The following is a 21651-nucleotide window of genomic DNA, read 5'->3' on the forward strand; positions in this document are numbered from 1 at the left end:
CACTTGAAGAACTGAAAGAAATGGCCCCAACTTCACCAGAATGGTACAGGATACTGAGAGGAGTCAATTGAAGAAGGTTGCTCAACTGATTGAGTCTATCTCAACAGGTACGTTGTCTTGTAATTGTACCTTAACACATGTTTGGAGTTTAATTCCTTTGTTCTTTGTTGCAGCTGCTGTGGAAGAGCTGAAGAAGATTAAGGAGCGAGCAGAGAATGGTTCGATTGTTGACCCTGAGGCTGCCATTGCCGAGGCTCAGGAGATCCTGGACAACCTGACCAAGTACAGAGACGACATGCAGGCCAACATCGACACTCGCAAGAAGGCAGCAGAGGATGAGCAAAGAAATGCAAATGCTGGTATGACAAAACTGACCTTTATGTAATGCTTCTGACACAGGTTATACATACTATTGGGATGCTCTGTTTTTGGTTGCAGGCCTTCTACGTCCACAGAGGTAATAGATGCACTTGCAATCTAAATCTCTGGATGTTGTGACGATGATCAGACATGCTCACCAAACCATTCATGACCTCAAATCACACATCCTGCTGTCCCTCCCACAGACCTGAAGCTGCGTGCTCGATTCCTGGCTCTGGTGGGACAGAGGGAGGACCAGGCTCGTAAGGTCAGGGACAAGGTGGACTCCTTCCTGCAGAAGATCGGTGATGATGTGCAGTCGGCCATCTTTGACACCAACTGGCTCATCTCAGAGGCTGCTGTTCTCAATGCCAGAAATACACCACCACCTTATGAGGTGTGTTGCTGTTCCTAGAAAATAACTTGTATTGCACAGATAGGCGTGGATTTCTCATTGACCACATTTGAGGTCTTTTCTGAATCTCTCATTCCTACTGATTTTTCTTTGTCAATTTTCTTGGAATGTCAGAAGGACAATCAAGTAAATAGAATATTGATTCAGAAGTGTAAAAAACATCAGAGTCCCATAGAATGTGAGGCATCTACATGTTGTATACTGGGTTAAGTTCTTTCAAAGCCAGCTGCAAGGAATGATCCTCTAATGTCTCCTTCTACTTAGGATGAATATGATGAGCTGCACAAACTTAAGATGACCATTGATGAGATACTTGGAGCAGGAATGAACCTCAGGGACCAGGCCAACAAGCAGAGAGATGAAATTAAGGCCAAACTCAAGGTATGTTAAATGTGTAACACTATCTAATATATCCAATATGTACCTGTATCATAATATGCTGTCAAACCTGATGTCAAAACTGCTGTCAAGATTACTCAGGACACGAAGAATATCATTCTGGTCTATGTATGTGAACTAGTGGTCAATATAGATGGGAAACTTTGAAGTTGTCATATTGACCAGTTGGTCCTTATTCAGAAATGTCTTTTTTACTTGTATGCTTGTTGTCATGTAAGGTTAACCAGCAAATGTTTTTCATTCCCAAGGAAATTGCCAGACGTGATGCTCAGCTGGACGGAGCTAAAACAAGTCTGCAGACCAAGACGTCTGAGATGACTAAACAGCAGCCTGAACTGACTAAGAAGGTGCAGGCCGCTGAGGAGTACATCTCTACCTTGGATGACAGGGTCCTCATGCTGGAAGGGTAATTGATATCTAATATCATGCTTTTGTTGAACACTGAATTTGTGGCTGAATGAGGCTAGCAGAAAATCTGCTTGGTATATTGTTTTGAAAAATTCAGCATTTTTACAGCAGTGGGGTCATTTTTCCTGTTACATGTACATGTATATATACAATCAACATTTTGGTAAAAAAGGATAACTGTACCAAGCTGGTAACCTTTTATCTTTGACAGGTTGCATGCTTTCTTCTAGCACTGTGTTGCATGTCTTGTGTCCCTGTCTTGTTTCCAGTACTGTACGTAAAATTTAATGTAGATAGATTTTTGTAATCAAAATTCAAACACAAATATTTATCTGTATTTACCAAGCTGTAAGGGTTCCTTACAATATATAATACCAGAAATCCCTGATGATGAGCTAAGCCCTGAGTAACAACTAAAGTCTAATTCTGTCATGACTATTAGATTTCAATGAAAAATGTTGATATAGACCTCTGAGTCAATACAATTAGCATCTATCAGGTTTGTCTAGCCTGACTTGTTTTGTTGTGTTTGTACCTGGTGTTGCTGTTTGCTGGCTGTGCACCCCTGCTCTCTCTGCTCTCTGTCCCGGTCTGGTTGGCTCTCCCTCCCGGGGAGGGAAGCTGACTGTAAAGGTAAGGCTGGAAAGGAGATGGACCACCCTGATCTATCAAACATGTGATGACAGTCTGTCTTGTGCAGGATGTACACCTGTTGAAGTAACTTCAAATTCTAACATTATCACCAATCAGTCAAATATTATTACTTCATCTTTCAATGAAAAATCCCTGACTTCAGCTTCATAAACAATCGATAGTGTTTAGAACAAAGGAATAGCTATTACATTTGTACATGATGACCATTCATGATCATTGCTGTCATGTGTTTCGATATAGAAGACTTTTGGTGGCTGATACCTAATTTTATGTGATTCAAAATTCATGTTATCTAATTCTTCCTATAGTCATAGAGTGTTCAACAAGCTGCTTTGAATAACAGAAAAATATGATGTTACAGCGTTTTTCATGACAGCTGGCATCACATGTTTGTAAGATCTTGGTCAAATCATCAGCATTTCCATCGTAACCCCCAACCATCTTGACTATCACTCACTACAGCAACAATCCTACAACTTTCTGTGCAAAAACATAATGTGTTATCTCTGTTTCTCACTCTGCCTCTCTTCTCCCTATCTTCATTGTCCTTGAAAATATATGACAAATAATATGAAATGTAACTCACTAACATGAAATTTGAGACTGAAGAACTAAAATCAATAACATGTATGTTTCTTTCAGGCATGCATATATTTGGTGATTTGTAACATTAAATTTAAGACTGAATAACTGTAATCAATAAGAAGCATATTTCTTTCTGGCATGTAATACATATTTCATGCATACAATAAGTTTGTAAATTAAAAAGCATGTATCATCTTCAATATGATAATGTTCTGCATTCAAAGTACTAAAAGACTATATAAGACCATATAAAAGACTCATAACATGTTTCTCTAATTTCAGCACTTAACAACCTTGTCATGATTATTAGTGTCCTGAATTTGCACACATTTCTATTAGGAATTTAGGTATTTGACACTTAACCACAAATGCACAATGTCATAATACTTAACCAGCAAAAAGATGAATTTTGATTTTTCATTCTAGACTGTATCAGCCAAAAGTTATTAGCTATAATATGATATTATGATAAAGTAGTAACAAATAAGGACAGACAGGTTCCAAGGACTACATAGCAATGCAACACATTATTATTAAAAGATACTAAAGGTATAAATTACTACTACAGTGTCTGTGACATAATTATGAAATGATAAACTGTTATGCGATTGTCACTAATTTTGCCCTGCATTACAGCCTCCTTTCCAGGTCCAAGTCTCAAGCTGAGAATGCGTCCCTGGCTGTGAATGCCTACGGTAACATTGTCGACTGGTTCACCAATGCACTGGGGAATGCTACAGAAGCCAAGGAACGGGCCACTGATGCCAAAAAGGTGGGTTCAACTACAAGTTGAATCTCCTTACCAAGCAACAGACAGGAATCAGTGTCAAGGAGAATCTGATATTTAACAATTTACACAATCTATCATTTAAAGCATCACATTTCAGGAGCCTGTTGTAGTTATCAATAGATCATGTTTGGGTACATGTATTTGTAATATCAGGCTGCCAAAATGTGTTGTGTATTAAAGAAGATCAGAATAAAGAAATGAGGCCTGCACAAAATTCATACAATAAAATGTAGTTCTGCCGTGTGCTTGGCTGTTGACTAGTATGTTGTGTTTAATGCATGTTTGCTTGTTGTTTATATGACTGCAGCAAGTTGATGATGAGAATCTCCCTGACAAAGCATCAACCCTGCATGGCATCAGCCAACACATTCTGGGGAACTCCACTGAGATGAGAGATATTGCGGAGGAATGTGAGGATATATACCAAGTTTTTCTTAAATTCCTACCAGCGAACACTTAAGTTGCCAATTTGCTGTAAGGATAAGTACAGATGAGGAACATTTTGGTGTGTGCATTGAATTTAAGTGACTGCAGCACTTAGAATTAAAAACAGCATCCTGTCATAATAGAGCACTTGTACCTGTAAGCATTTCTGCTTTTCTCTTCAGACTTGATCGAAATGGGAAGGCGCAAGGAAGGAGTGAATGAATCAGGGATGGGCCTGGAAGTAGCACAGATGACATTCTCTGCTCTCAAGGAGGGACAGTCTGCACTGGAGAGGGGTAAGCAGACCAGACTACTTCCTCATGAGATCAAGGCAGGAATCTGAAGATGGATAATGAAAACTTGCATGCTTACATTCAAACAACTAAAACCAGTAGAGATGAAGATAGCTTATGTGACAAAAATAATACAGTATAGAATATATCTATTCCAATCTTGGACTGATGACCAGGTGTCTGCAGATCACTTCATTGAGGCAGAAGTCAATTGGAGACCAGTACAATGTTTGGAAGCTCTGGCACACAGTACTACATATATTTGAACCAATGCATGTTAAAAGATTTGCTTTGCATGTCACAGTGGAGCACTTACAATGTAATAACCAGTTAAAACATAGCTGTGTCTACTGTAGGGGACATGGATACAGATCTGGAGGATGCAGAAAGGAAGACTAAGGAGGCAGTGGAGAAAGCTGATATAGTCTTGGAGGAAGTGGCAAAGATTGCAGGTCCAGGTAGGATAGACCAATCCTGACTGTCTAACACAATTACCAGTTCAACCAATCATGGCATTAGACAACTGACAGTTCAACCAATAAGAGAGTGGTTAAATGTCCATCAAATATTTGCGATTTTGTGGTTTATTTTGAGTTTTCATAAATTTTCCTCCTTTTGTAGATGCTGAGCCCTCTGGTGATGACCCTAGTAATATCCCTAAAGATGGAGTGAAGGATGAGGAGGACGATGGAGAAGAGAATGAAAAGAAGAAGAGAAGGAGGGGAAATCGCAAAAGGGGTAGGGGTAGGAAGGGCCGCAGAGGCAAGAAGAATCACAGGAAGCCAAGAGATGTTGATGATGAATTTAAAGGAGCAGAACTTGCTGAGGATGAAGAGGAAAATGAGACAGGAGGCCAAGGTAGGTGCTCTATTTAACATTCAGAGGACCAAGTAGCCATTTGGTTACCACTTTTTCTATTGGCTAATTGGGTTTTTTATCAGACAGCAAGGAGAAGGTAAAGGTTCAGCAACTTCTGAATGTGTCCTTTCTGAATGTGAGCAATTTTTACACATACTAATGCTTATTTTGGAAGAGATACCTTTATTTAGTATTTGAAGGGATATTCTTCGTGACAATTAAGTGCATGGAAGTGATGATGCTCTCAGAAACGCTGTACTTCGTGTAGCATTTGACAGATACTACCAAACACAGCACTTAGAGGTCCAAAAATGTCTTAAATGCGGGATCCGATGATAATATCCATGATACTACTATTCAAAATTTAAAAAGTTTTCATAGAAGTTTGAAATAAAATTTTATTGATAGGTCTGACACTGGACAAAATGGAAGAGGTTGTCAACAGAATGCAGAAGGACAGTGTAGACATGGAGCCCAACCTGAACAATGCTGAGAAATCACGTAAGTACCAAAGTTTCAACAAACTGTTCAGCAAAATTTTGGCATACATTAAAGTCTAACTTACAGCTCTTCTATACTTGTTTGTTTCAATGTTCCTTTCATGAGGTAACAAAGTATCCAATGAATTGTTGCCTGCAAAACTTGTCTTACCAATAATGTAGAGGATTGTGACAATTCCCCTATGTTAGTTGTGTGGTTTGTGTACTCATGTACTTATGGATTGGTGGGCTTGGTTCTCATTCAGAAAATTATAATGACATACAAGAAGTCTGCAGTAGATTCCCAAGACTATGCATTGTATTTTTTGGAATGCTTGATTGCAGGCTTGTTTTTCTCCTCTAGTGAAGTGAAGTCAAAGTCTCCAAGCATGAAGGTTCCTTGAATTGATTTACATGTAGTTCCTCAGTAAACCATACACTAGTAACACTAATATATTACAACTGTAAAACAACATGACTAAACAAGAACAACTTGTATTGTACCTTTGTGGTCATCGTTTGCTGTGTAGTTGATGATCTGGAGGATGATGTGGAAAACATGGAAGACAACGTTATACAGGCCAACTTTGATATCCAGGATGCTGAGTCCATTGGTATGTTGGTGCAAGGATGTAAGGTGGCAAACCCAGCTCCAAGGAAGGGATCGTTTTTTTGTCCTTAACCTGCTGTCTTGTCCGGCTGCGATAACTAACGGTGGACATTTTCAGTTGACCTACGTGGTTAATCTTTGCATCCAGGACTCATGACTGCTATGACCTGTGACCTTTAACTTTTTGACCCTTGTCAGTGGTGCATCTTTGGATGTTCCTCCTTTGTTATTCTGCTAACAGGACCAGAAGAATGACCGTAAGAATGTCTTGGGGAATGTCTCAGGTGCTGTGCTATGTTAGTATATGTATACGAGACGCAGTTGTTGCCTGTTACATTTGTGCTCTGCTAACAATGTTTCTAACATGGAATGATAAACATGGTTGCATCTTGTTACAGGACGGTTGCTATCTGACATTGCCTGGGATTTTTATTGGACATGACTCATGCTACATGTTTAAGCTGCACTGTTTATGATTTTGTTTGTTTTGTAGTGCAAAGGTGCTGATACTTTATGTTTTGTTGAATGAAAACTGAATGCACAAAGGCTAAGAGGGTGTTTGTGTGGTGTTACAATGTATTTCTAACCTTGTGGTGTTTCTATATGGTTGCTGCCTTAAGCTTTTACAAAGGAATGTGACCCTTAATCATAACAAGTCTTTTTTATGTAACTCTGTGATTATTTGTTATCCTACATCATTACAGTTGATGCATGTACTGCAATCTGATTACTAGCTACATACTTACATGTACATGATCTGAATGCTCAAGACATTTACTGGAATGGTAGTAATGAGTTGCTTACAGTAAAATAAGTTGAATGATTGCTTTGTGACTGCAGTTATCGCTATGTGAAAATGGACACTAAGACTAGGTGTTCTCAGAATCATAAGTCTTTGTCTAGTCTGAGGGCTGACTTGAAAACAGTAAATGAGAACCTGTATGCCCCTTTTTCATATGATAGGTATAGGCAAGCTTTTCTAATTTTCTGTAATTTGTAGGGGAACATATTTTCTCCCCATGTAGGAATGTGGACAATTTTCTTTACTTATTGCCTTCCTTAATTTGGTCCTTCTAAATTAAGCTTCAAGTTAAAGCGTTGTTGGGACCCTGGCTAACAGAATCAGAACCTAAACAGATCTCTGCCCTGTGATACTGCACAGTGAAACGCCTGTCCAGGGAGGGCAGTGGGCTAATGGAACAGATCACCCCCCTGGCTGAAGAGCTGAAGAGTCTACACACCTCCGTCCAGCAGCGATGGGAGGAGATGAAAAGGAACATAACCAACCTGAAGCGCCAGGTGGCACAGGCCAAGGACCAGGCTAACAGGGTAAGCTCCCCATTTCATTACCTTTCAAACAAGACATCAGAGATTCCATACTTCTGGGAAGTATTTTGGCTTTTTGTGACATTCAAGTTCACAGTCCTTCGGGAAGTGTTTTGGGCTTTATTGCATGTGTGGGAACAGTGATTTACTGTGGTATTCAACCACTTCCTGAATTCCTCCATACACTTCCCGCTTCCACCTGGCATGTGCTGCCTCTCCTTTGTCCTCAACCATGACCTCTATGTCTAAAAACTAAGGATGACAAGTGCTTCACTTACCAACCCCAGCTAAAAGTCAGTAGACCTGTTTCCGTTGACTTGTTTGTCAGCACCAGGACTTCAGCACCATGGACAGAGAAGCTGTGTTATTTCTCGCTGCAGAACAACTGCAATTGGTGAAAGCAAAATAAATTCACGATGATGAAAATGGACATGTTTTTGAATAAAGTAACCAAAACAAAAATAATATCACACATTATCATAATCTTACCCCCTAGATCATGGTGCCAATGAAGTTCAACAGGAAGTCGTCTGTGCTGCTGAAGCCTCCAGCTGAGATCAAGACAGCTGCCACCTTCCTGGACTTGACCTTGTTTGTGAAGACAGAGGCTGAAGACAACTTCATATTCTACATGGGCAACAAGCAACAGGTATGAACATTTTCATCATTATCTTATCTCATTTGCGGTAAACTAAAGTCTAATTCACCCTCTATACTGAGAGTGATGGTTCAAATCTTCTACAGTGAGAGTCTGTCTGTGATGATACTGTGGTATACTACAGCAGAAAGGGAAAGAATATTATCCTTTGATATCTCTGCATTTCACTGGTATGACTGGTACCAAATGGTCTGAACAAACAATATCAGTATCCTTCCCTCCTTGTACAGAGGTTTTGTTTTGCTAGGCACTTCATGGACAGAAAGTTGATGAGGTATGATATCTGAGATGGAGGTATGATATCTTCAATGTACTGTTTCTGATGTAGCCCAATAAGGACTTCATAGCTCTGGAGACAGTGAAAGGCCAGCTGTATTTCTACTTTAACCTGGGAGGAGATGATGGGATGGTCTCCACCACAACAACCATCAACACCAACCAGTGGACCAAGATCAACATCAGGAGGTGAGGACAAATTATTACTGCCTTTTGTTTTTGGGTTAGGGGCTAAACTATTACCAGTAAGCCCAAAAAAAATCTTGACATTGATATGTACCAACATATCTGATTCTGTAAAATGGATGGTAGCACTAAAAAGGATGGTAGAAAGTCATGAAACTTACAAAGTGTTAAAACTCTTGCCATATTGAACATCTAGAGCTGTGCACATGTTATAGTATTGGTGCATGACAGTTATAGACCTGTAGTTATGTCTCAGGATCTACCAAACTGCTGGCACAATAATTTCTTTCTCCATTTTCCATCTTGTCCCATGCCAGAGTTGGCCGTGAGGGTGAGATTTACCTGGAGTACATCAACCCAAAGACCAGTCTGACAGAAGATGAGCTGGTGGTTGGGGAGGCGACTGGAGATTACACCGTGTTGGATCTTAACCCTCAGTCTGTCTTCTACATAGGAGGCTTGCCTGATGGATTTAAGGTTATTCTCTATTTCATGTTCAGGTTTTGCATTTTCATAGGCTCTGTTTACAAAATTACATGATAGAATTTGTACATTATCATAAAGCACAATAAGCCAGTGACATTGTTGCATGTGCTCAGCTGACAATGGTTTGTTGCTGTTTTTTGTCCAGTCTCCACCCATAATAAAGAACAGACACATGGATGGATGTGTGGAGAGTGTGAGCTTCGACTCCGAGCCAGTAGGGCTGTGGAACTTCCTGTCTGCTGAGAATGTGGATGTTGAAGGGGACGACAAGCCATGTATGAACAGGTGAGCAGCTGGTCTAAATCTACTGTTTTAATTCACATTTGCAGTGATTCTATGTCATATACAACTTAAAATATCATGTGAGAACTGTTGGATTTATTAATGTATCAAAGAATGCACCTGAAGAATGGATTATGAAGAACTTAATTTGTCATGTTCAATGCTTTCTCTAGGGATGTGCTGACTGAGAACACACACAACTCCTTCTACTTTGATGGGGAGGGCTATGCCAACATCCCCAAGAAGATTCTTTTGGAAAAGTCCACATCGTGGGTGGACTTCAAGTTGAAGACTGTTGCTGACAATGCCCTGCTCTTCTTTGCCAGTGGCCCTGTAAGTTGGTCTGTGATCTGATAACAGATAAATGGTCAACATATGTCTTGACCTGTTCGTGTTCATCATTAAGTTGATTATAAACATGGGGGGCAACATGTTAAACATATATCCAATATCCCAGTATATAAGATTTACCTATTTTAATTTGTTCCAATTTTTGAAATCATATATGATCATAGTAGCTAGCTGGTAACTAACCAGATGTCCCATGTTTTCAGACTGCGTATGTTTCCATTGAGATCAAGGATGGATACATCGTGATGCAAGCAGATTTTGGAGAAGGCAACCTGGTCCTTAAGTCTAAGACCAAGTACAACAATGGCAACGCACACAAGGTATCATATCCCTGTAGAGGGCATACTCTGATTTTCTAGAGCAGGACATTGATGAATAATCCTTTATAAAATATTTATTCTTATACAAACATTTGATACATGCTGGACTACACCTTGATCATACATACTTTCAGTGACATTCATGTAGGCTGTACATTTCCATTCAAACTTCTACAGCTGTCTCTTTCAATCATATGCTATCTTATATTAGCCACTGCCATCTTACCTTTCAACTGCTGCTCATCTTTACATTTCATACATCTTCTGTGCACTGCTGTAAATACATACTATACTTGACTGTCATATGTCATATGCTGCAATCCTTTTTTGCTGTCATTCTTCTCTTCTCCATTCTCACATTCACCCATCTTTCATGCATGTGCCCTTCTCCACAGTCCTGGGTCAGGGTATGTATATCCTCTTTCTCCTTGCAAATGTTCTTTCTCCTGCTAAGGCCACACCAATTTAATTTCTTGGTTAACGGATTTTTCTAGAGAAATAATGGAGCGGGCGGGCAATAAAAAATAAAAATAGGCCTAGGCATAGTATTATGGCCCAAAATGGTACGATAGGAGCCATGAAGTCAACACACCAGGTTGGTTCAAAATTTAAACAATGAATTTTGAACTTTCAATGATTCCATTGCATTGAAAGATGGAATAACTGTAACAACTAGGATGAAAAGGTCTTTTTTAAAACTGTTCAGGGCAAAATATGAGCATTTTGCAGTTGATTCTGGATTTTTCTTTTTTATTTGCAAATCAGAAAAAAATGAAGCGGCTAATCCGTTAACCAAGAAATTAAATTGGTGTGGCCTAAGGGCTTGCTCACTGTGTAGTGGGCATTCCTAGGATATTAGTGCATGTGCAAAATTCAGCAGTCTTGTAATGGAAAAAGCTGTCTTATATCCTTGTCAGCAGTTGGATCTGTCACAACCTTCTTGAAAATTCTACGGCGTCAAAATTGTATGATGAAGTACAAATGTACAACAAATGTGACCACACTTTCTACCTTAGCAATCAAAAGTTGCGTCTGTGAAACGCACATTTCCATTGTCTCTTTTAGACCTGTTTTCAGTTGACTTGTTTGTCAGCACCAGAACTTCAGCACCATGGACAGGGGAAGCTGTGTTATTGCTTGCTGCCGAACATATCTTACTGAGATATCTGAGAACCCACTGGAAAGGATAGGGAATACATTGTACTTGAGTTATCTCAGCCTTGATGTTTTTCAGAAGCAGGTTTGAACTATGATTTCCGACCCAAAAAATTAGATTCACCCAAATTTTCCACTGTTTCACTCCAGTCTTTGTGACTTATTCTGTTTTCCCCACCAGATAACAGTGAGGTTTGATAACTACAACATGGCCCAGCTTAAGATCCAGGCTGAGCCGGTGGCTGAAGGTACTGTACCCGGCAGTGGAGCACGGCCATACATCGGTGACAGGATGTTCATCGGTGGACACAGTGGAGACCTGCCTGACATGTAAGTCACAGGCAGGCTATGTCATAGTAAGACATGCATTTTCAATAAGAAATGCACACGTTAATGTGTTAAAAAATTATATCATTTGGTTGTGTTCAAAGGCACAACAGTATTTACAATGGATATAACATACTTGTCAGATAATTGTTAGAAACTACTTGTTGATTTATCTATATGGCTGTCAATGGTGTAACTGGCAATGTCCTTGGTGCTAAAACAAGGGTCCCTTGTCCCCGCTATGTGTGGATGTATTATGGTACAATTCTAGATTCTTTCCTGAAGGCTACTTGTAAGTAACATAAAGAGGAAGCTAGAGAAAAAGGAACAATATAATATGTGACTACTCTAGCTCATTGGTCCTGAAAACATCATTGACTTTTGCACCAGCTGAATTGTGGTGCATACTTAAAAATGGCAAATGAATGCTAGCCTTGTTGTTGCTCTTGATGATGCAAATATTTAACCACTGCCCACCTCCTGTCTGCAGGGTCCAAGGCAAGGTGATAAGTGAAGGGCTTAAGGGCTGCATGCAGGACTTCTCCATTACACGACGCATACAGACCTTTTATGGCAGCAGGGCACTACAGAAGGGCATCACGGCTGGCTGCCCGACAACTGTAAGTTTGACATGAGATAATTAGACTACAAAGACTTTGGATATGCTCTGTACCTTATAGGAGATTGGAGCAGGCACTTAGATTAATGTAGAACAGCTGTTGGTATTAAATTTCATGAACAAAGGTGATTTAAGCCATTTTCCTTTCCTGCACTGACAAGAACATAAATATTTGTTACCAGTATGGCTGTTAACTGATATGGTACATTGATACAGCAATCATGACATATGTTTGAAATGTTCTGATGTTTGATTATGATCTAATTGAGAGAAGCTAACAGAATTTCTGAAATGGACAATATCCTTTAGTAAGTGTCTACATGTATTCAACAAACTGGACTACTGACAGATGGTTTACTGAAGGTGGACACAAAGAAGCCAGGTACTGCATCTTACATGTTCTGTAATCCTCCAGGTGACAAGAGTGGCCTCCTTCCGTGCGGAGTCGTACCTGTCCATGCCCATGTTCACTGACGAGGAGTACCGCAACATCGAGATGATCCTGACATTCCGAACAGTCAAGCCAGAGGGACTCATCATGTTCACAGCCAATGAAGATCAGGTAAGGTCCAACTGTGCTGTAGGTACAAATGTAGAATGCATTTACCTGACACTGAAGTTTTTCACATTTGCAGTTGAAACAATTCTAATGTACAGCACACATATTTGCAACTTATTGATTTTGCAGTAACAGGGTACCAGTTGAAACAATTATATAGTTTAGTACTAATACCTTGGAAATGCATATCTCCAAGAATTTGCAATAAAAGAAATAAAATAACCACAAACATTTCAATACTTACAGCTACTAACTTATATTCTCTGTGCAGAGCCAGGCCCTGTCCATCTCCCTGAAGGACGGGGGTGTGATCATGAGTGTGAAGTCCCAGAGTAGCTATGTCGAGGTCCGCAGCAGGGAGAAGAGCTACAATGACAGCCGTGACCACAATGTCTGGATCAGGAAAGATGGAGTCAAGTATGGGAGGCTCTTCATGTCCATTTATTGTATAGGTCATACATATACATGTCTGTACCTTCAAGAATTATGTGTGTTACTTGCATGTATTATCAAACATACATCATATCAAAGGCATTTCAACATTTGTTTTATTTAAAAATGAAATGCCTCAGAAATATCTGCGGGATAACTTGAACCGTGTTACAAAATGACGAGGTTATTAATATAAAGCTCCATACCTGGTGGTAATGAGTTGTAAAAATGTCAATTAAGAGAATGAACACATTTCAGGTGAAGTATGTCACCGTTCCTAATTGTCTCCTCATTAGGCTCACGCTGATTGTGGATAACGAGGATCGTGATGAGAAGCGTGTGGATGCCAGCTTCAGGGAGCTGCTGACTCCCAGACCCATCTACTTTGGCGGCGTGCCCATCACCACACGCATCAGGACAGGGGTAGTCGCTTCTACTGAAGGGTTTGAGGGCTGCATCAGTGACGTGGCACTGAACAGGTAGGGTGACTGGACACTCCTGGTCAGTCTGATGGACTTTTGAGCTGTTAGACTAGCTGTGTGGCTAAAGGGTATAAATTAAAGGTTTTGATATCAATTTTTATGTCACAATGTAAACTGTGACGAGACCATCATAAACAGAAACTCTGCAGGGAGAATGAGACACTGTATCTTGCTTGTCAATATGAATACATGTTTGATGTGTACAGTTGTATAGTTGTATCTATGTTTTTTCCCATTGTATGTATCTAAAAGTTTGATGCAGAGATTGGAAGAGTGGAATGAAAAAAAAAAGTTTTTCAACAACAGGCAAAGATGTTATTTTGTGTGGTTGCTTTTCAGGTGAACTCCTTTATTGCAACATCACTGTCAACTGGAGATTTGAACTCCACCAGGGATGGGGTTGAATGACTGATTGTTTTACCTGATATTATAGGTTTAGAAGACAAAATGGACTAGACTAGAGATAATGTGGTAAAATAATTTCTTCATCATTTTCCAAGGACTGACAGATTATTTGATTCTCAGTCAACTGTTTTGGAACATACTTACAAGTAATCAATTTGTAACAGATAGAATAATCAGTATAATCATTTGTTACAGTACATAAACAATGTGCCTAATAGGTTTCATGACTAGCATCTTAATGTGTAATAATTTCATTACTAAACATTTATGTGTCCATGTTAACACAACTTTGAAAACATATTTTACCTGAAATTGTACTACAAGTAGGTACAGCACTAGTTCTAATATGTTTGCCAATGTTCCCATACAACTGCTCTGCTCTCTAAAGTCCAAGATTCAAGAGATTTTGATTGAACACGTTGAATGCAAAGAAAGGAAAAGATCTAAAACAACCCACCCACAAATTTTGTTCTCTTCTGGTCATAATGAACTTAACATTAAGGAGAGCAGTATAATTGGGAAGGTTGGTTTTATCCTTTTATAATTCAGTTTATGTTTTTGTTTTTCTCTTTCCCTGCCGGACAGACCCAGCTCATATCTCTCGGCACCCCAGCCTGAGGAAAAGTAAGCTTTGGTTTAGACTAGTGTGATCTACATGTAACCAGTAACCCCAGTCCCAACAACTATCATATCATTACAGTGGTTAGGCTTGGTTCTGTTTCACTAACAATGCTAATTCCTCACTAGCTCATTAATTCTTCACTATACACACAATATCACTGACTTCACACTATTGCAGCTTGAAGATGCTTCTACATTTTAACCTTCTTTAATCCACCATTAACATTTTACTGCCTCCAATGTGGCTTGAGAATTTTTGTCACTGTGTCCTTTATTCTATTGCTTGCAATACATGTACATGTACATACTGTAAAGATCTTGCCACTTGGCTATATCAAGTTGACTGTCTTAGAGTTTGTCTTCTTTTGGTCATTTTTGATACCAATGTTTGTTACCAATTAACATTTTTCAGAAACAAATCCAAAGTAACAACAATTTGCATGTAGCAAATATGGACTGGCAAATAAATAATAATTATTGCAATGCTGATCAGTGTAACATTTCATTACAATGGGTTTATGGAAAAGGATGAGCCAGGCTACCAGGCCATTACAACTTACGGGATCGTACAAGACGACAATTAGACATTTGATTTTACCTGTGCCAAGTGGCAAAGATCTTCCTGTATTCTGAGTAAACGACATTTTCTGTATCCTGTACATCTGTCTCTGCTGTGTACCGTGATCTTACTTCAGTTGACATGACCCAGGTCAAACTGTTCAACTCCAACAATTCAGTAATGACTATACTGATCTATGTTTTTTCAGCTCAGTTTATTGGATTTTTTCTGTGGTCAACTTGGCTACATGAGTTGTTAAGCCATGTGTACGGACTAATGCATGACTCCTGCCTGCTGACTGCACACTCACCATATATGCATGAACACATGCATGGAAAAACACTTTAAACTGTTCACTTCTTCTTGTTACACATTCTTCATTTACATTTAGTATAGGGGTGACCTGTTCTAGGAACCCTACTAAAGGAAACACAGTCTTTATCTATGCTTTGTTGTAGTGAAAGATCAAGTCCTTCCTGTCCACTGCATCTTTTGCTGGCAATAGCATATTTTGCGTAATGTGATGTAATATACACGTGCATTGTATGCTCATGAACAGATTTTCACTATGAAGGCTAATTAACACTTCACCTGCTTTTTTCTCTATCTGTTTACAAGGACTTCCATGTTTTTACGGTAACGTTTGGCTGGTTCTGCTTGTTTGTGTTGTTTCCGCTGTGTTCCAAAGGCTGGGTCTTACAACTCTCTCTCTCTGTTTCCTCTGTAAGTTGAAGACCCTAGCCTTTGAGACAGAGTCTGATGCATGTTTCCTTTCTCAGGGTTGTTAAAGGTGATGGGTTATTGTCATGCAATGCCATATTCTGCAACATACTAACAAACAATAATGTTTGCCATGTCTGAAAACAGTTTAACCATTCTTGATAAGGGCCCAGTCACATGTGCCGCATGGTCGTCATACAATCACAACCTGGGGGCACTCTTGGGATAGTCATGCAGTGCATGCACGGGACGTACAAAATTCAGCAGTCATGTTACAGAGAAAGCTGTCTGAAATGCCTCTTGTCAGTTGGTTTCTGTCACAGCCTGGTTGAAGATACTACCACATCAAAATTGTACATCCTATGGCAAATGTGACTGCGCCCATATTACTTTTACAAGTTTGTCAAATATCCCTGCATATCTAATGTGCTCCTATCTCCATAGGGAAGGCATTGTGACTGACATTGAAGACTACTCCAATGCCTTGGAGCTGTATGAAGTGTCCCTGGCTGGATGTTTTGTGGAAGAACCACCGATGCCCACTGTTCGCCCGCGGCCCTCTGCCATTGTTGACACAGACACAGACGAACCAGTGAAGACAACAGTACCAGCACCTGCTCCCTCTCCTACTGCAGCAAAAACCACCACTGCTGCTCCTGAGAGAAAGCAAACTCCTGCTGTCACACCATCTACAGGAGGGGCAGAGAAAACTCCAACTACAGAACAGCCAGAGAAAAGACCCACACAGAAGCCTGTCACTAAAGGTTGGAAGCTATATTTGTAACCATCTACCTGCTGCCTGCATATAACACTGTAACCAATTTAGGAGCAATGGACCTTCATAGAAATATATAATTTTTTACTTGCAAAACTAAAAGAAAATAAGTTTGAAAGGAAAAGACCAAAAGATGATTTCAGTATCTTTCTTCACCAGGCCCAAAGCTGGCACCTGAGCCATCCTGTGCACTCAAGCTGAGACCTGAACTGGGTGACGCTGCAGAGGCCTTCCAGTTTGGTGTGACCTCAGTCAGCAGGATGGAGTACAACAAGCTGCCTGACTCCTTTAGGATCAGGTAAGTCAGGAAACATTAGAAAGCATGCATAAAAGGAAAAAAAATTGAGGAGACAAGATCCACAACTACATGTATGTGTTACAACATTTTGGGGTGCACTTTGATCAACCATATCCAGTGTGATCTTTCTGTCTGTTGGAAGGTCTGTCTGGGTCTCCATATAATACTTTGTATTTATTTGTTTCCACAGGTACAAATTTTCCATGGAGTTCAAGACCTTTGACAAGAGTGGTCTTCTCTTCTTCATGGCTGATAACCTAGAGGCCAACTTTGTCACCCTCTTCCTAACCAACGGCAACCTCATCTACATGTTCAACTGTGGCACCGGGAAGCTCAAGCTCAAGAGTCGCACCAAGTTTAATGACGGGCAGTGGCACAGAGTGGAGTTCTCCCGCGAGCTGCAGCGGGGTACGCTGACCGTGGACGGACTGCTACTGAAGGAGGGACAATCACCAGGAAACTCTTCTTTCATTGACGCAGCAGAGCCTTACTACGTAGGAGGTCTGCCATCATTGGATGTGGCAAAGAAGCTTCCGGTAAGTGTCAGATACACTGACTTACCTGGTTGAAATGGTACATTCTATGATATAGGAAAGAGGTCTGAGTCCTAGCCCGATGTAGGAACAAAGGGATGTTGGAACATAGGTATGTCATAACATTAAGGCAAATATCTTAATATCATGTGTGCAGTTTAGGTATCATAAGTAATGCTTATCCTAAAAAAAAAGGATGTAAGATGCCAGTATAGCAATGACTAGGGCTTAAACTGCACCAAAACCTTTTACTGTGCCACATGAATGTTGACAATCCACATGAAACTCACTGTGATGTCCCCTGCCCAGGATGCTGCCAAACGTAGTTTCGATGGTTGTATCCGAGACCTGCGCATGAACGACCAGCCATGGGGTGAGCCCACACGCTCATACAGTGTAGGGGTGTGTTACCAGAGTGGGGAGGTGGGAACTTTCTTCACTGCTGATGGAGGCTTCCTTGTTGTAGGTGAGTGATGCAGTAACCAGTAACATTTTTTGGTTACAAATTTACTTTTTTAACTTCTTAATACCTAAGAAAATGGGGATTTTAGACTGTACATGTACCTGAGGGGCTAAGATATTTTGGCCCAATTTGGCAGGAAGCACTATTATGGATAGTTTGTTACAATCAGCAACAAGTTACAATCAGCACCAAGCCCTGATTTCCATGTGGCTAGCAGGCATGTCACCAAGCTTATGCCAGACATTAAAATCTGTTGGTATTTTCACCTAACACTTTTTGTGTTGGTTCACAATCTCTTAGTCTATGTTAGTTATAATGACCCAGCGAGGTAGGCATAAAATTCGTTTTCGCGACAGGCCAAGTCTATTTTTACCACTCCAGCAAAGTGCTCTAGCATTGCCCTAAGGCTTACATTTTTTGTTGTCATATTTTGTTCTCTGACCCTTGCTGTATTCTTTGACTTCCATGTGTAGATGAGGAGTTCCAGGTGGGGATGGATATTGAGGTGACGATGGAGATCCGCCCCAGAACCACCTCAGGTGTGCTGATGGCTGTCATGAGCCAGCGGGGAGACTTCCTCCTCATACAGCTCATCAACGGAACTGTGAGTCACCACTGTCTTCTGTTCTAAAAGAGTCAATAGAGTAACACGCAAAAAAAACATTAAAATAATTCCTACTGTGATGTCATATATTTTCCTCTAAATTCCTAACACTATTTGACAATGTACAAAAGTTATTGTTTGACAGTTGTAAAGGTGTCTGGTGTACTGATGATTTGTTGATGTTTCAGGTGGTGGCTCATGTCCAGAATGGTGGGGGTGTCTTCAGTATTCAGCCCAAGGACAAACATGAGTTGTGTGATGGACAATGGCACAAGATTGAAGGTAGGTGTCATTTGAGAACATTCAAGGTTTCATTTTAATATTACACTGTATAGTATTCATCATACATGTAAATGGATAAATCCTACCAGATCAAGCTTTTTATGACTGACTTGTTACATGTAAAAGATCAATTTATTATGTAGTCCCCAAAATATTCAATCATTTAATTACAGTAGGCTAGTTCAGAAATAATGCAGTGATAATGTACAGTATAGGACACATGCATGATTATTCCAAATATGCCCTTAGCTCAGAATCGTACAATGATCACACCACATACACATGTATGTGACTGGGGCCTTAGGTTTGATATCTGATAAACATACCTTCTGCTGTGTTTTTCCAACAGTGACTAAAGCCAAGAACGTGCTGATGATGGAGGTGGATGAGAAGGACGTCCTCCCACCCAAACGTGACGACGACGCCGGTGACAGCCGCACTGACACAAACGACCCGCTCTACCTGGGCGGTGTGCCAGGTATGGACAGTAAGCTGTCATTCCCCAAGCAGAGGTTTCTGTTGGTCAAGGGTAGTCATGTCTGAGATTGCTTTCATTCATATTGGCCTTCTTCCACCAATTACACTTTGATGATGCTTGGAGAATAGTGAGCTGTATGGCAAGTCTTATAGGACTGCTGTGTTCATGTTTCATTCAGTAGTCGAATGAATGTATTTACATGTACAACTAATTTCAAAGATAACCATTTTTCAAAGACAGAGTGAGTGGCAAGGCAGGCTTTTACATCCTTTAAAGGTTGACATACTTGCATGTTGCCATCCTCCGTACTTCAAATCTTTAACATCAGCTATGAGGATATACAAAGCAGTTGGCTCAAACTACTTCTAGTTCTTACTCTGAATTTGGAATCAGATCATTTAGAGTTAAAAATTTGCCTGTAAACGTTCCAATTCTGACAGTATCCCCTTTCCCTTACAGATGACATGAAGACACACGAACTGGTTGTCAAGGAGACGTATGTTGGCTGCATGCGCAACGTCAAGGTCAACGACATCGGCCAGGACTTCCGCAAAGCTGCACGATTCTCTGGAGGTGTCATCATTGACACTTGCCCAACCAACTAACAAGACCTTTAAAGATCTATACATGTAGTTGAAGCTGAAATTCACATAATGTACAGCAGTCCCAATATTACTGCATAAATCAATAAACTTTGAATTGTCTGTTCACTACCCACACAAGTATTTAATGGAAGTTCTGTTACGTTCTAGAGGTTAGGGAAGAGGATCTGGAAATATAGGAATTTTGATTATCTTGCAGCCAATTGATCGTACAAAATAATGCCATGTTGGAGCATTGTCTTGGACCATTGCTGCTTTGCTTGCTGCATCAGTTAGAAATGAATATATGATCTGACTACAATTGCATGTAGATAATGCATTTAGTTATAATATCTCATGTCATTGTCATTGTCATTATAATACTAGTGGCAGTGAGTCTTCCATGTCACATTCCAATAGATCAACTTGCATGTTTTCTTAACAGACTCGAAAGTACTAGGAAACAAGTTACTCAAGGATGAGACAGGTATATATATCAGTTATACAGGATGTAAAATTTTGGTTTAAGTTAGAGATTGTGTATCTATGTCTTTGTTTCCTGTAGTATTGTGCAATAATAGACAATTACTAACAATGTTTAAATATTTAGTAAAGGGTAAAGATAATAGAAAAACTCATGGTTGTGTTTGGGGGTGTGGTTCTTGAATTTGCCAGTTTTGACAGACTAACAAATTCTACTGTTACTAACATCTGTAATGATTCTAATGAAACAATCATTGTCCATGTAATCTAGAGTGATGTATGTGTATGTAATCATGCCTTGGGTTTAGTTAACGACAATGACAACATTTGCTGTGGCTCAAAGAGGAAGACTGTATCAAATTCATTACAAATAAAATCTCTACAGTCATAGATGTCTGTTTTCTGATATTAAAGTTTGTGATCTCGGCATGTATGGATGTGTGTGCGTGTGTGTACCTTGCCATCTTAGAAATGAAGCAAGAAACAAAAATAACAAATGCAGTGTTTCCTGGAAATACATTGAATTTCAACATTTTATTTTCAATAACTTTTACGCATCAAGTAACACTGGCGGGAAGGAATATATCTGTGGTTATCTTTGGAACAACAGAACATGAGGAGGACACATCACAACAATGGAACCAGCGGGAAACCATCTGATTTTGGCTTCCACGTTATAGACATGTATATAAAAATGTAGGGGCAGTGAAGGTTATGATTACTAAAACTACCAGCTCAGGGCATTTACGGGTTACAATACATTTTCTTATCAACTTTTCTTGACCGAAAAGCCCTGTCATCCACATGGTTAAATTTCCAGCATCTCTCAAGTTACGAACCAACCCAATGAGACGGCTGCAGTTTTTTCCATGGATTTAAGTTTCATATACAATATACAAAAATATAGATTTCAGCACAATGTACAAAGCCAATAATCTTACAGCGCCACATTCACACTTAGAATTCACAAAATGAGCCAGAATTGCCTAATACACAAGGGTACATCCTACGTGTGGGTTGTGGTCTGCAGTGGTTGCAGTCAGGAACTTGAATCAACATTTAAGTACATAAACAGAATTCAACATGAACATATGGTGTAGAACTTGTAACATT

At 39.9% G+C, this 21651-nt stretch overlaps 2 protein-coding genes across 2 annotated transcripts in view; both read left to right on the forward strand.

The window, feature by feature from the left end:
* Positions 1-13737, forward strand: part of LOC109485887 (laminin subunit alpha-5-like) — a 54082-nt gene extending 40345 nt beyond the window's left edge. Inside the window, 24 exon segments of the mRNA XM_019789560.1 lie at positions 1-23; positions 174-359; positions 567-757; positions 1040-1156; positions 1423-1580; positions 3458-3593; positions 3919-4021; positions 4220-4333; positions 4687-4788; positions 4952-5188; positions 5597-5689; positions 6198-6281; positions 7440-7606; positions 8100-8252; positions 8590-8726; positions 9041-9200; positions 9355-9494; positions 9665-9824; positions 10046-10162; positions 11499-11647; positions 12135-12264; positions 12679-12825; positions 13094-13239; positions 13551-13737. The exon segment at positions 1-23 is cut by the window's left edge and continues 89 nt beyond it. Coding sequence (XP_019645119.1) covers positions 1-23; positions 174-359; positions 567-757; positions 1040-1156; positions 1423-1580; positions 3458-3593; positions 3919-4021; positions 4220-4333; positions 4687-4788; positions 4952-5188; positions 5597-5689; positions 6198-6281; positions 7440-7606; positions 8100-8252; positions 8590-8726; positions 9041-9200; positions 9355-9494; positions 9665-9824; positions 10046-10162; positions 11499-11647; positions 12135-12264; positions 12679-12825; positions 13094-13239; positions 13551-13737 — 3337 coding nt within the window.
* Positions 13738-15852: 2115 nt separating this feature from the next.
* On the forward strand, positions 15853-20191 carry LOC109485885 (laminin subunit alpha-4-like). The gene is made up of 9 exons (XM_019789558.1): positions 15853-15957; positions 16486-16805; positions 16976-17114; positions 17305-17650; positions 17957-18113; positions 18584-18714; positions 18903-18996; positions 19346-19474; positions 19934-20191. The coding sequence occupies exons 1-9, from the start codon at positions 15947-15949 to the stop codon at positions 20077-20079; spliced, it is 1473 nt and encodes a 490-aa protein (XP_019645117.1). The 5' UTR covers positions 15853-15946; the 3' UTR covers positions 20080-20191.
* The last annotated feature ends 1460 nt before the right edge of the window (positions 20192-21651 follow it).

The sequence above is a fragment of the Branchiostoma belcheri genome, unplaced genomic scaffold (assembly GCF_001625305.1).
Source record: "Branchiostoma belcheri isolate BF01 breed outbred unplaced genomic scaffold, Haploidv18h27 scaffold79, whole genome shotgun sequence".
Classification (NCBI taxonomy): Eukaryota; Metazoa; Chordata; class Leptocardii; order Amphioxiformes; family Branchiostomatidae; genus Branchiostoma; species Branchiostoma belcheri.